Source organism: Balaenoptera physalus, assembly GCF_965194825.1.
Source record: "Balaenoptera physalus genome assembly, chromosome: 4".
NCBI lineage: Eukaryota > Metazoa > Chordata > Mammalia > Artiodactyla > Balaenopteridae > Balaenoptera > Balaenoptera physalus.
The window spans coordinates 146,793,559-146,807,610 of NC_138891.1; the positions used below are offsets into that span (position 1 = coordinate 146,793,559).

Consider the following 14,052-nt stretch of genomic DNA (forward strand, 5'->3'; position numbering starts at 1 on the left):
TTACGGTAAGATACACATAAAACTTATCTTAACCATTTATAAGTGTACAGTTCAGTAGTATTAAATAGCTCACATTGCTGTCCAACGATCGCCAATCGCCAGCATCCATCCCCGTAATTCTCATCATCCTGTGAAACTGAAACCCTACACCCATTCACATTGTCTCCCTATTTTCCGCTCTCCCAGGCCCTGGCACCTGCCACCCTACTTTCTCTAGGATTTTGACCACCTTCTCCTACCTTTCCGGCTCCAGCCATCACCTGCCCACCCCCATTAGACCACCACATAGCAGTGGCCAATAACGTTGTTGTTTTTCTTTAAATCCCAAACTTCCTCTCGGTAAAATAAAAAATCACTCTGCTTCCACTTGTCAACTGGAAAGAACGACACAGGGTTTACACTTCACAGTGTGGTTGGGAAGGTTAACTGAATTATGACAAGAAAAGCACGAGAAAGCGGGTCCTGCTCCGGGAATCAGCCGCTTCTGTCACTCATAGCGGGTTTCTGACCCCCCAGAGCAGGATGGCTCCCGCTCCCCGCCACCTGCGCCGCCGCCGCACCCCCTCCCCGGGCTGCCCCCAGCGCCCGGGTACGCGAGCCCGAGCCCGCACGCTTGGAGCACTGCGCCCGAGCTCGCGCGACGGCCGAAGGCGGGATCCGCGAGGCGCGCCTGCGCGGGGCGCTCCGCCCATGACCGGGTCTTCTCTGGGATGCCCCCCCCACCCCCGACCGCACTGCGCCTGCGCGGTCCAGGGCGGTGGCTCCCCTCTCCGGACAGCGGGGCGTGTACGGCGGCGCATGCGCGCGAAGCCGGTTCCAGGGCGGGGCTTTCTACGCGGGCAGCCTGCGCACATTGCGCCTGCGCGAGCCGAGGGCGGTGGCTCGGGGGTCTTGGTGGGTGCTGGCTGTCCCTCCGTGCCGGAGGTGTGGACGCCAACCTCAGCGGAGAAACGCGGCTGAGGTAGGTTTCCCGTGGGCAGCTCCGGCGGCTGGACCGCGCGTGGGGCAGGACATGCCAGGTGAGGGGTCCTCGCCCGATGTCGCGTCAGCGGGCGGTCCGAGGCCGCCGCCCCTTATCGAGATTTCTCCGCGCCTTCCCGCCTCTGTGCTAACCTCAAGCTTAGTGCCCCGCCCCCGCCAGGGCCACGCCCTCCCTCCGAGCACGCCTACGGCGCCACACCCATCGCCCTGCAGCCCCGCTACCTCCCCAACCACACCCACAGTGCCCCGCCCCTCCCTGAGCCCCGCCCCATTGCCACGCCCACATCCCGTCTGCCTTTGGCTTCCGGGCCAATGTCCCACCCTCTCAGAGAGCAGGTCACATTCCCTTCCCTCACTACGCAGTCTGCTCTCGCATCACGCCCTGCCCCTCCCTTCATCCTCTCTTCCCCTGATTCCCTCCCCACCCCGTTGGCCACCTGCCCTTCAGGATCCTTGGCCCGCTCCCCCAACCCTACCCCGCTCCTCAACCGAGCTCCGCCCCATCCAGGCCCCGCCCCATTATCCCACCCTGGCCCCATCCGTCATCCCGGCCCCGCCCTCCCACCGGCCCAGCCCCATCCTGGTCCCACCGCCATGGCCCCGCCCACCCACCAGGCCCCACCCCATTCTGGCCCCAATGCAGTGTTTCCAGCGAAAATGCAATGAATGTGTATTAGTATTTATAATTACAAACGTCACCCAAAGAAGTATTAGGTCTTGATTGATAAAGTGAAGCCCTCATTTTAAACAAAGAATTGCTGTATAATTGAAAAAAACACACATCCATCTCAGAGCGTAGTATGGGTTACACTGTCACTGGAAAAGTAAGATTGAGAGTGAGAAGAAAAGCCTCTGGGAGATGCAGACCTTGGTTCCTGTTAGTGGAAACACTTTAAAGCCTCAGATAGGAAATTCTAATTGGAGTTAAAGTTGTCAGGGTTCCAAGGAAAGAATTGACATCAATTTATTGTTTTAATTCAACCCAGTGATCTAACAGAAACTAACAGTCTTTGGCCAATGAACAATTAACACCTTGCAGGCTAGTGATGAAAATATACACTGTTTGGAGTTCATAAATTTTAAATGCTTTCAATTGATTTTGTAAGAATTGTGTTTATAAATTTCATTTCTGTTCATTCTTTACATTTATTTCCATTTGGTAGAGGAGCTTTTTCATGGACCTTAGAAGTTATGTGGAATTAATTATTATGCAACATAACAAGCATTTTCTCATTCTATCTCCTTTTAAAATAGAAATGGAGGGGAAAATGAAACATTAAAGCAGCAGCTATGTGCAGATCCCAAAGGAATTATGGCAACACCAGGTGACTGCCCCAGAAGTGAGTTGCAGGTAATTTCGGTTCTGCTGTGTGAGAACTTGTATTTAAAGACCAGGACCATTACAGAGAGTGGAGCACAGCCCAGAGTGATGGCATTTTCCTTGGACCTTGGAGGGTGGCCAGTAACCAGGGGACGCTTCAATAGAGGAAATGCACAGTGTGTAAAGGTCACACATGACGTTCTGAAATGGGCACTGTAAACACTTCCCAGGAATCTAGGGTTCCATTTTTGGCACTTGAGCTGGTGAAGAAAGCACATTTTTTTTAAGTTGTTTAAAAACATCCCAAACATAATATGTTAGAGACAGGTTGGACATTAGAAAAGATTTATATATTCATACTGTTTTTCTGCCTGGGACACACATATAATTTCATTCAAGTTAACAGTAAAAAAAAAAAAGTCACCTTAAATTTAAAGGAATGTCGATTATGTAAAGTTAAAAACCAGAATACTCTAATAAATAATGTTTTTTAAAAAACATTTTCATGTCTGTGATGTCAATTTTAACATTTTTTTTTCTCTTTACATTCTAATTATCGTTCTAAATTCATTTGGGTTTTTATATATAGAAATTTTATTTGTAGTTGGATAATTTCATTAATCTGTTTCTTAAAATTATGAAAATATGATTCTTAAAATATTAAAATTAATCATAAAATGTTTTAACTTCATGGATCTCTTAATTTTCTTTTGAGAAATTAAAAAACTACTGGAACATTTACAGAATAACATTGCAGACATCAAATATCAATACATATTACCCAGAAGTGGAAACTTGCTAACATTTTATCATATTTACTTCAGAATATAAGTATATATATGAATGAAAAAACATAAATAAAGTTTGTTCCCCAGTCCCATTCTTCTTTCTCTGTCTCAAGGGCAAACACTACTATGAATTATGAATTGATATTTGTGCTTCTGCACCATCTTTTATATTTTTATACCTTAAATAGGCATCTTTGAGCAACATATGATATTGTTTGTGTGTGCTTTTTAGAATTTACCTAAGTGGTGTCATAGTCTGTGTGTCCTCTGCAGCCTGCCTTTTCCACCTATGTTACTTTTGAGGGATTTGTCTTTAATGTATGGGTACAGTTGGTTTAGTCCTGAAGGATGGTCCCTGTAGTGTGTTCCTTATATGAAATGTATCACATTCACAGGTAGGTATGTAGGTCTGTTCAGTCTTACTGTTGTACGTTAGGTATATACCACATTTTATCTCTTTCCCTTTTGTTGGACACTTACATTGCTTCCAGTTTTTCTCTATTTCAAACAGTGCTGCAGTGACATCCTTCAATGTGTCTCTTTGTGCACATGTGCTCCAGGGTATTTACCCAATAATGGCATTGTAGGATGGAAGAGATTGCATATTTTCAGTTTTACTAGATAATGAGCAATTGTTCTCCCAGGTGGTTTACCAGTTCGCAGGTCTGCCAGGAGCCCAAAGTGCTTGCTAACACTTGAGAACATCAGGCTTTTTAATTTTGGTCAGTCTGTGGGTTAGAAATGGTATCTTGTGATTTTAGTTTTCCTGGTTATATATGAGTCATGGTAGTATTTCAATAATATTTGTGTTCATCCTGGTAATAGCATTCTTCATCGCAGAAGAGATGCCTGATAGTCACAGTTTGCGTTTTATCTTTTTAGGATTTTATCAATTTTATGTTTTCAAAGAAACCTTTGTTAACTTTCTCTTGTCCATCTGTGTTCTCTTTCATTGATTTCTGCTTTTATTTCCTTTATTCTATTCTATTTGGGTTTAATTTTCTCTTTTCATAGCATCCTGAGATGGAAGCTTGGATCACTGATTTTAAACCTTTCTTTTCGTGTGTGTGTGTGTGTGTGTGTGTGTGTATCTTTAAAGCTGTTAACTTTTCCTCTATTCACTGCTATAGCTGCACCTCACACATTTAAATGCATTGTATTTTCATTATTGTTCACTTAAAATACTTTCTAATATATCACAGTGGAAATTAGAAATTTTCTGGGCTATTGAGAAGTGTGTTGCTTAATTTCCAAACGTGGGAAATTTTATATTTTTTAAATTTAATTTTGGTTTGATTATGTTTGGTCAGAAAATATAACATTTCAATCTTTGGAAATTTATTCAGGCCTGCTTTATGGTCTCATCGTAAGGGTTATTTGGTGGATGTTCCATGTGCACTTGCGGAGACTAAGTTATTCTGCAGTTGTTGGGTGTAGTGTTCAATGTCTTCACTGTCAAATGGGTTATTAGTATTGCTCAAATCTATATCCTGTTTGATGTTTTGTCCATCTGTTCTATCAATTACTGAGAGAGATGAGTTTCAAAAATCTCCACAGTGATTGTGGATTTGTCTATTTTTTTTGTTATTTCCTTTTGGATCTATCACTTTTTGCTTCATACATTTTGAATCTCTTTTATTTGGTGCATATGTTTAGGTTAGTTTTTGTTTTCTAGATTAGTTGACCCTTTTATTTTTATGAAGTCTCTCTTTTTACCTATTAATACTTCTTGCCTTGCATCTACTTTGTCTTAGCGTTTGCATGGCACACAGACACATATATACCTATATTTTCAGCCAAACTAACTCCATATATTTAAAGTGTTCCTCTTGTAAGGAGCTTATAGTTATGTCTTTTATTTTCCTGTCGGATAATGTTTGCCATTTAATTGGAGTATTCAGTCCATTAACATGTAACATAAGTGTAACATGAGCCTAACATCTTGCTGTTTGTTTTCTACTTGTCACAATTCTTCCTTTTTACCTTTCTCCATTCTTGCCTTCTTTTAGATTAATAAAATATTTTCTATAATTCCATGTTATCTCCTCTGTTGACTTTTTAGCTGTACCTTTTTGGGCTGGCCAAAAAGTTTGTTTGGTTTTTTTCTGAAGATGTTATGGAAAAACCTGAACAAACTTTCTGGCCAGCCCAACATTATCCTAATGGTTACCCAAGAAATTATGATATGCATCCTTAACCTATTCTAGTCTTTTTCTTTTTGACCACTTCACAAGAATCCTGTAAATTAGTTCCATTTACCAGTCGCTATTTTTGTGCTGTTGTTATAACATATTTTACTTCTATATATGCTATAAACCCCACAATAAATTATTATTGTTTCTCTGTACTATCAAAAGTCTTTTTTATAAAGTATAAGTAATAGTGTTTCCCCACATGTTTACCTTTTCTGGAGTCTTTACACCTATTCCTCTGGCAAAAATTAAAGACGGTTACTCCATGCACTGCTGGTGAAGTGTGAAGTGCCGCATCCTTTATGGAAAGAATCTGACAAATGTTTGAGTGAAAACTATGTTTATGTTTCAGCCCTGTCAGTCTATCCCATAGAGATAAAATGTCATCATGTCAGGATAAATGTGCACAGACGTTTGTGGTGGTAGAAAACTGGACATCCAGAGAAAGTCCATCAGTCGAAGATGACTTAAGGCTCAGGCAGAATCCCCGCTGCAGAATGTTATGTAGCCATATGTTATGTATGTACATGTGTACGTACATAACATATATACGTATGTTATGTAGAGTTCTGCAGGTGGGGAGTTTGCCACAAGTTATTGTGTGAGTGAAAAAAGAAAAATTTTAAAAAACTGGTATCTTTTACAAAAAGCGATGTCAAAAGAAAAAATAAATTGTGTGTGTGCACGTGTGTGTGCGCGCACGTGTGACACGAGCACAGGTGTGGGGACCCTCCTCCCTCTCCATGCTGTCCATGTACACCAGGCGACCGTGAGGATCGGGGGTGTGGGGGGCCGGTGACAGACAGCGCGGGTGGAGCCGGACAGGATGAGGGTGAGCAGAAACGAATCGTGTTACTGTGATAGGAAATGTGCAAAGGATGCAAACAGGTGATTATTAAAATAAAGATGACTAATGTATAGGTAAAATCATATTTGATCACTAATAATCAAAGGAAGGCAAATGGAGGTAACCAAGAGGTAATTTCTCGCCTTCAGACTGGCAGAGGCTGCAGTGATTAACACCCACTGTTGATCGGGCACAGGGAACTCACGAGGCTCCGTCCTCGCATGCAGGAGCTCGAGCGGCCGCCCCATGGAAGGCATCGGGTGGTGGTATCAAAGCCGTAAAAGACCTTGACCCTCAGTGTCATATTCAGGAATTTATCCTAAGAAAATTATCAGGGACAGACCGATTCATATTAAAGTTCACCTTAACATAATTTATACTAGTCAAAACTGAAAACAGTTTAAATGTTTATAGGAGATTTGATAAATAAGTTACAATAATTCATGGAATGGAATACTATGAGATACTGAAAACGTGCTTAGAAGTGTATTTAATAATGGGGAAAAATGTTCAGAATTTAATAAGTGCAAAATATGTCATAAGGCAGAGTTTTATGATCCCGGTAAACACCGTATAAGGAGGTATTGCGTGTACACGTGAAGAAAGCCTGAAGTGCTGCAACGGTTACGTGTCACCGTCACTGGTCTCTGACCAATGAGCAAGCTCACACTTAGCTTTAATTTTCCTCCTTGTGCTCTTGTTCTTCCACACATTTTCTAAAATGAACATGAACGATGGTTACGTTTAGGAAAATCTGTTTAAACGTATGTCCGGGCGGGGTTGCTGCAGTGAACTGGATCGCGAGCTGGGGCCCTGCCGCCTCTGGGGTGGCCTCCAGGGAGACCCGTTTGGACATAAAGGGAGGCGGGCCGCGTGCAGCTGAGACCCAGGGCGCCCCCTCCGAGTCCTGAGCGCAGTGCACCCCGAGGGCTGCGCCCTGCCCCCTGTCGGCCCTCGGCACGGCCGCCCAGCTCTGCCCTCGGGTCTGACGCCCAGGCAGGGCTGCTTTCTCCTGGGCCGGTCACCACCTTCAGAGCGTTGCTGCTGACGGGGTCAGTCACTAAGTGGTCACTCACGGTGCCTCTTTCTTGTTCTTTCTCTGACGTTCGCTTAAGGATGCGAGTCATTTTGTACTAGAGACTAAAGTCAAGGTGGAGGGAGGGTGAGATCCTTTCATTCTGCTGGTGGAGACGACCCCAGGTGTTTGTAGGATGAAAACGTGGTCATGTGAATCTTGATTTGAAACCATCCTGATAACCTGGAGCCAAGAGAGACAGACAGAGACAGAGAGAGAGAGAGAGGCAGAGGTGGAGAGAGACAGAGACAGAGACGGAGATGGAGACGGAGACAGGGAGAGAGGCAGAGACAGAGAGACGGAGAGGGACAGGCGGAGAGAGAGAAACAGAGGCGGAGATGGAGACGGAGACAGAGACAGAGACAGACAGAGACAGAGAGACGGAGAGGGACAGAGGTGGAGAAAGAGAGAGAAACAGAGGCGGAGACAGATACAGAGAGAGAGGCAGAGACAGACAGACGGAAAGGGACAGAGACAAACAGAGACGGCGACAGAGAGACGGAGAGGACAGAGGCGTAGAAATAGACAGAAACAGATGGAGACAGAGAGACAGGGAGGCAGAGACAGAGGCGGAGCGAGACAGATGGAGAGACAGGCAGAGGGAAGGGCGGAGAGGAATGGCAGCCCCACAGTCACCTCCCTTTCTCCCTTGCTTTGAACAGGAGGGAGAGGACCCCGCCGTGCAGGGTGAGGAGGGGAACCTCCAGGGTAGTGTGCACCCCGAGGAGTTCGTGGCCATCGCAGACTATTCTGCCACCGATGAGACGCAGGTAGCCATGTGGGCTTATGCTTTGTGGATTCAGCATGTTCAGGGACAGGATTAGATGTAAAATTTGCAGAAGTCATAGCAGATTTAAATAAAGACGTACTCAGATACTTCACAGCCACAGGAGAGCCGTGGTGACCCTCCCAGCCTGACAGATTCGGGTCCCAAGCCTGATGCGAAGGGTCCCCGGGGGAGGAACGGCGGGTGGAGGTGCCTGCTTCAGTTTCTGCTTTGAAGCCCTTACTTACAACCTATTCTAATTAATGAAAAACTGGGTGTAAAATAAAAATATCTACTTGAATGTAGCGTTCTTTACTTTGTAATAGGAATTTCTTAGCATAAGCCTCCAGTAACCGAATCAGCTACCACCTAGCTGAGTTACGGTGAAGGGGCTGTTAGAAATTTTGTTCTAAGAAATTTACACTGTTTGAAAATGTTTAATCTTTTTTTTAAAAAAAATCAATTAAGGTGTGCTTTTGTTTCGTGTAGATATTCCACAAAAATCTTAAAATCCTGGTATCATTTTCATATATTGTCAGTTGATGCATTTACTCATTGACTCCTTTTCGAAATTGCTGTGATTTGGGCCCCAGTGATGGGGGATTTATTACTGAAATACGAACTACAGGTTTTTCTTTAATTTTCATTTCTCTGTATGTTTTTATAGCTCAGCTTTTTGAGAGGAGAGAAAATTCTCATCCTGAGACAAACCACTGCCGACTGGTGGTGGGGTGAGCGTGCCGGCTGCTGCGGGTACATCCCGGCGAACCACCTGGGGAAGCACGCGGAGGACTGGGGCCCCGAGGACTCGTGGCAGGATGAGGAGTACTTCGGCAGCTACGGGACCCTGGTACTGCCTCCCTTGCCCGCCCGGCCGGCCGGCGCTAGCTTCTCGCTAGTTTTAGGCTCTAAGTTTAAAAATAATTTCTGGGCTTCTACTCATCATTCAGAGCAGGGCCCACAGATGTTTTCTTCACCTTAGCTGCTCAGCCCTGCCATCCAAATGCTGAAGCAGCTGTACAAAACTTCAAGTGAGCAGGGCTGTGTTCCAATAAAACTTTATCCATAGACACTGAAATTTGACTTCCATATGATTTTCATGTGTCATATTCTTCTTTTGATTTTTAAAAACCGTTTAAAAATGTAGAAGCCATTCTTAGCTTGTAGGCCATATAAAAGTAGGTGGTGGGCTGGACTGGCCCACGGGCTGTAATGTGCAGACCACTGGTTTAGAGATATTGTTTGAGCAATGGAGGTATGAACCTTTCTCAGTATTAAAAAAAAAAAGTAATAAATTTTACATTAAAAATGATATGCAGATGTAAGTCTTGCAGCGTAGGGGTACAATTCCCCGCGAGCCACTTCCCGGGCTGTGGAAGTTTTCCAGAGAAGTTGCTTGGATTTTATTAGCAGAGTCGTTTGGAGGGGCTGAAAGGCGTGGAAGGGGAGGGGGGGCGGAGGGTGGGTAGGGAGCGTGTGTGTACAGTGTAGGAGTCTAAGGCTGTATGGGGGGGCGGGGAAGAGTGGTTCATACTTACCTGGCAGGGGAGATACCATGATCATGAAGGTGGTTTTCCCAGGATGAGGCTCACCCATTGCACTGGGGGTGTGCTGACGCCTGCGATTTCTCCAAATGGGAGAAACTCGACTGCATAATTTGTGGTAGTGGGGGACTGTGTGCGCGCTTCCCCCCCGCATTTGGTGTTTAACAGTAGAATTAGTTTGTGTAGATTATTAAATAAAAGAAACATTCGGTTCGTAAAAAAAAAACAAAAAAAACACAAAAAATTATATAAATCAACAGTAATACCTATAAATAACTAGCTTATTAGTTTGTTTTTTTTCCAATGTGAATAAAGACCCAAAGTCCTGTGGTCCAGACAACCCTGTTTATATTTTAAACTAAATAAAACTAAATGCATGATGAACGTTGCAAATACAATGTTGAGTGAAAGAAGCAGGACATCAAAGAATACCTTATGTTTGATTCAATTATATAAATTATAAGGCAGCGTTAAAAGGTGTTGCCTATGAATGTATAAATAAGTGGTGGAGCTCTAGAGATCAGGGACCTGATTCCCCTGAGAATCTGGATGGGGGTTACTGGTAAGGGGGGGTTCTATGTTTGGCAAGGCCGGGTGAGATGGTCCAGGGTGCTGGCAGGGTTCTGGTGTGGGCACAGGAGTGTTTGGAATGTAGCTATGTTAAGTAAACTCTAAAGTACTTTTTAGTGTACTTTTTTGTAGATATGTCATATTTGACAATTAAACATGTTAAAGGAAATGAAAAACCACTGATGTGTGTACATATTTAGAGGTTTCCATCTACTAAGAAAGACATAGTGATAATCTGAAGTCTGTCTCCTCACTCTGCTCCTTGAGATTTCTTTCAGCAACAGTGTTTATGCTTCTTCCAAATCTAAGCTGCATCTGTTTTATTCTTTTAAATTTATAGAAGAGGAATAGTTCCACACATACTGTTTTTCACCTTGCTCTTCTCATGCAGCTGTACTGTTTTGAAGGTCTGTTCTTTACAACAGCTGCGGAGTATTGTGTTGATTTGAAAAGGATCATATTTAGTTTTCATCACAGCAAGCAATGCTGTAATGGATGTCCTCCTACATAAATCCTGCTAAACCTTTGCTGGAATTTCCACTGGGTAAATTTGAAGGGTGTACATATGTGTTTTTTACTTGGGTGGATCTTGCCAAGTTGCCTGCCAGAAAGATACCAACAGCATAGAATTGTGCTGTTGGTATTTCACCACCACAAGTCTTCAGAATGAAAAAAGATTTCCAATCTTAAAGGTGAAATATGTATCTCGGTTTTGATTGACATTTTTTAAAGTGAGATTGATCCTCTTTCATATTTTATTGGCCTTTTGTATTTCTTATTTTTTGATAAACTTTCATATAATTTGCCCATTTTTCATTTGATTTCTGTCAATTTATATGTTAAATAGGCAGTTTAGCTTGTATTTATATGTATCACACTGACCATTTGCTGCTGTTTTTCCCCCATGGAACTTTTTATCTTTATATGGTCTAATTTGTCCTTCTTTTCTTTGTAGCTTCTGCGTTTGTGTCCTATTTTCAAGGCCTTCACTCCGAGATTATAAATATCCATGCTTTCTTTTAGAACTTTTGTGATCGCATTTTTAACAATGAAATATTTAAATCAATCTGGAATTTACTTGTAAAGAATAAGGTAAAATTCCGACTTAATTTCCCCACAAATATCCAGCTGTTCCAGCTTTTGGTTAATCTTCCTTTTCTGCATAATGTGCAACGCTCATTTATCATATGTCAAATTGTTAGGGTCTGTTTTGGGAATCTCTGTTCTGTGTCATTGATCCGGTTATTTCTTCTGCAGGTCCAGATGCTTTTTAATGATTGGAAGAGCTAGGCCTCTAGCAGTTCTCCTAATTTTTAGCATTGTCATGGCCTCGTCTGTTTATTTTTTTGAAACTGTTGCCAGCAAATTTTGGCTCCCTGTGCACCGATGCCGAATAGAAATACAGAGACAGAGATTTGGAGGATAAGAAATAGAGAGGCTTTGTATTTTCTTTGCCAGGCAAAGGGAAGACCCAGCAGGCTAGCGCCTCAAGAACTGTGCCCCCTCCTCCTGGGCAATTACAGGGGGTCTTGTAGGTGGAACTCACAGTCCAGGATAAGTGATAGGATCAAAGTGGTGAGGGTCTTGCATCCTTCTTCTTCTTGCAGTATTTTAAAACAGTCACTGCTGGCGTCAGGCAGCCTGGTAATTGGGTCCGTTCATCTCTGGGTTATCGGCCTGCGACCTTTCTGAAATGTAAACAGCTACAAGGGGTGACTTGCTACAAGTGAATGCATCGAGAGTAAATGCCAGGTGCAGGGTACGATTCATATGGAATCAGAGTAATTAGCTCTGTTTAGCTTTGTGAAGGACAAGTCTAGCTACAAGTGTTTGTTAGTAGTAACAGCTAAAGATTAACCAAGATGGCTTAACTCTTTCAGGCCTGTTTATGCTGTTTCCCCAGCCTGTTCATTGTTGCTTATTGTTCTTGTTTATCAGAAAAGTCTCTATTTTTCTATTTTTGCTGCAACAAAACTAATTTTATTATCGTTTTGTTGGCTCCTCCTCCACCCCTGTCCAGGTGTTTGGCATTCTAATGTGTTACATGGAAAACGTGCATTAATTTAGGGAGAAGTGACATCTTTGTGATGACTTTTCTCATTTCTTAAGCCTTGTGTTATGTGTCAGAGTTTTAAGGTTTTGATCATACAGGGTTGTGTACCTTTCTAGGTAAATCTGTTCCTAGATATTGTTGTGTATTGTTGTAAATGGTTGGGTGAAGTGTTCTATCAGTTGGATTAAGTTGGCTGAGAGTGTTGTTCACGTCTCTGTCTTTTCTGATTTTCTGCTTCTGTCAGTTACTGAGAGAAGGGTGTCGAAGTCTCTGACTGTAATTGGGAATTTGTCTGTTTCTTGTTGCATTTTTACTGGCTTTTGCTTTGTGTATTTTGAAGCTGTTATTAGGTCCGAGAATATTTAGAATTCTGATGTCCTCTTGCTGAAGTGATTCCTGTGTTGTCACGACCTGATGCTCTTCGCTCTGAAGTGTATCGTGTCCGAGGCGAATGCAGCCATGCCAGCCTCCTCCCCTGGGGCCTCCGCATCCTGCTCTGGCTCGGCGTCAGGGTGGCCCCGCAGGCAGGACAGCTGGGTCTCGACTCCGTCCACCTTGGTGGCCTCCCTTTGTCCGTCTCCGAGGAGCCACGGGGCTCGCGAGGCCCGTGCAGGCCTCCTGTTGGTGCTGACCTGGTCTGGGTGGCCGGGCCATCTGTCCCCCTGTGCGTGGTGCCGCTTGAGCTGGGTCTCCATGGCGTGGGGCGTGGGGACGGGTGCTGGGGGCGCCGCCTCGCTGGCAACCGGGGCTCCAGCAGCCTCTGTGGCCCCAAACTGTCTGGAGGAGCCTTGCTCTGCCTCCCTGGGGACCGGCCGATGCCCGTGGAGCGTGTCCTCAGGTTGGGAGTCCCGCCCGCAGTGTGGCTAGGGACCTGCGCTCAGGCCCGAGCGCTGGCGCAGAGGCTCCTGCTGTCCCCAGGCAGCGAGGGGAGTGACGTGGGGGGCCTTGCGGGCCCCGCGCGGAGAGGACGCAGTGGGGCCCGTGCGCCTCCCGCAGCCTCTCCCAGGCTTGGCCGTTCGCTCTCGGTGGATCGTGGCCACGTTGTGTCTGGACGGGAATGTGGCCGCTCCTCCACCGCCACCTCCGTGGTCCACACCTGCTTCTCCGCTCCCCTGGCTGTTGGGGTGGTGCAGCCCGCTGAGCGGGGAGGGTTCCGGAAGCTTCCCTCTCATTCCTTCACTGTCTACTCTTGCTTGTGTCTGCTGCATATTTTGGCCTTTTATTTTTTAAACGCTGTCACTCGTAGTTTAGGGGTGGGGTGGCGGGGCCGAGCGGGTAGGTCAGGCTCTAACCCTCCGCCTTAAGCCAGAGCTCGGCATAGCTCCAGCTACAGGCAGTGATCCTCCCTTCATGTGTATTTCCCCTAGAAACTTCACTTGGAGATGTTGGCAGACCAGCCACGAACGACTAAGTACCACCACGTTATCCTGCAGAATAAAGAATCCCTGAAAGATAAAGTGATTCTGGATGTCGGCTGTGGAACTGGGATCATCAGCCTCTTCTGTGCACATTATGCTCAGCCGAGAGCAGTGAGTAGGAGGCAGCAGCCCTTTCACAACTTCCGAGCCGGGTCTTGGTGAAGCGCCCGCCACGTAGGTGAAACCGGCGGCGTGTTCTTGCAGGCTGAGCCCGCCAGAGGCTGCGATGTGGGTTTAATGAGTCGCAGACAGCACAGAGTGCATAGGACAGAATAGAAAATATCCCAGTGAGTTGCAGCTGGTGGGCTGTGTTTGTGAAACTTATCTCAGTCACGCAAGGAGACACGTGCGTCCACGTGTCTGGGCTGGGCTGCTTGTGTAGACCACTGTCCCGTGTCCTCCGCCGCCGAAAGTGAGCCTTGGCAGGGCCAGGGTGGACCACTCTCTGGGACCCCTGCTGGGCTCCTGTTCTCCTCCTCCCATTAAAGCCCGTCCGG

General features: G+C 45.3%; 1 protein-coding gene across 1 annotated transcript in view; it reads left to right on the forward strand.

The window, feature by feature from the left end:
• Nucleotides 1-507: 507 nt before the first annotated feature.
• Nucleotides 508-14,052, forward strand: part of PRMT2 (protein arginine methyltransferase 2) — a 38,826-nt gene continuing 25,281 nt past the window's right edge. Inside the window, 7 exon segments of the mRNA XM_082461100.1 lie at nt 508-836; nt 838-883; nt 885-961; nt 2,236-2,332; nt 7,867-7,974; nt 8,638-8,820; nt 13,505-13,666. Coding sequence (XP_082317226.1) covers nt 523-836; nt 838-883; nt 885-961; nt 2,236-2,332; nt 7,867-7,974; nt 8,638-8,820; nt 13,505-13,666 — 987 coding nt within the window. The 5' untranslated portion in view covers nt 508-522.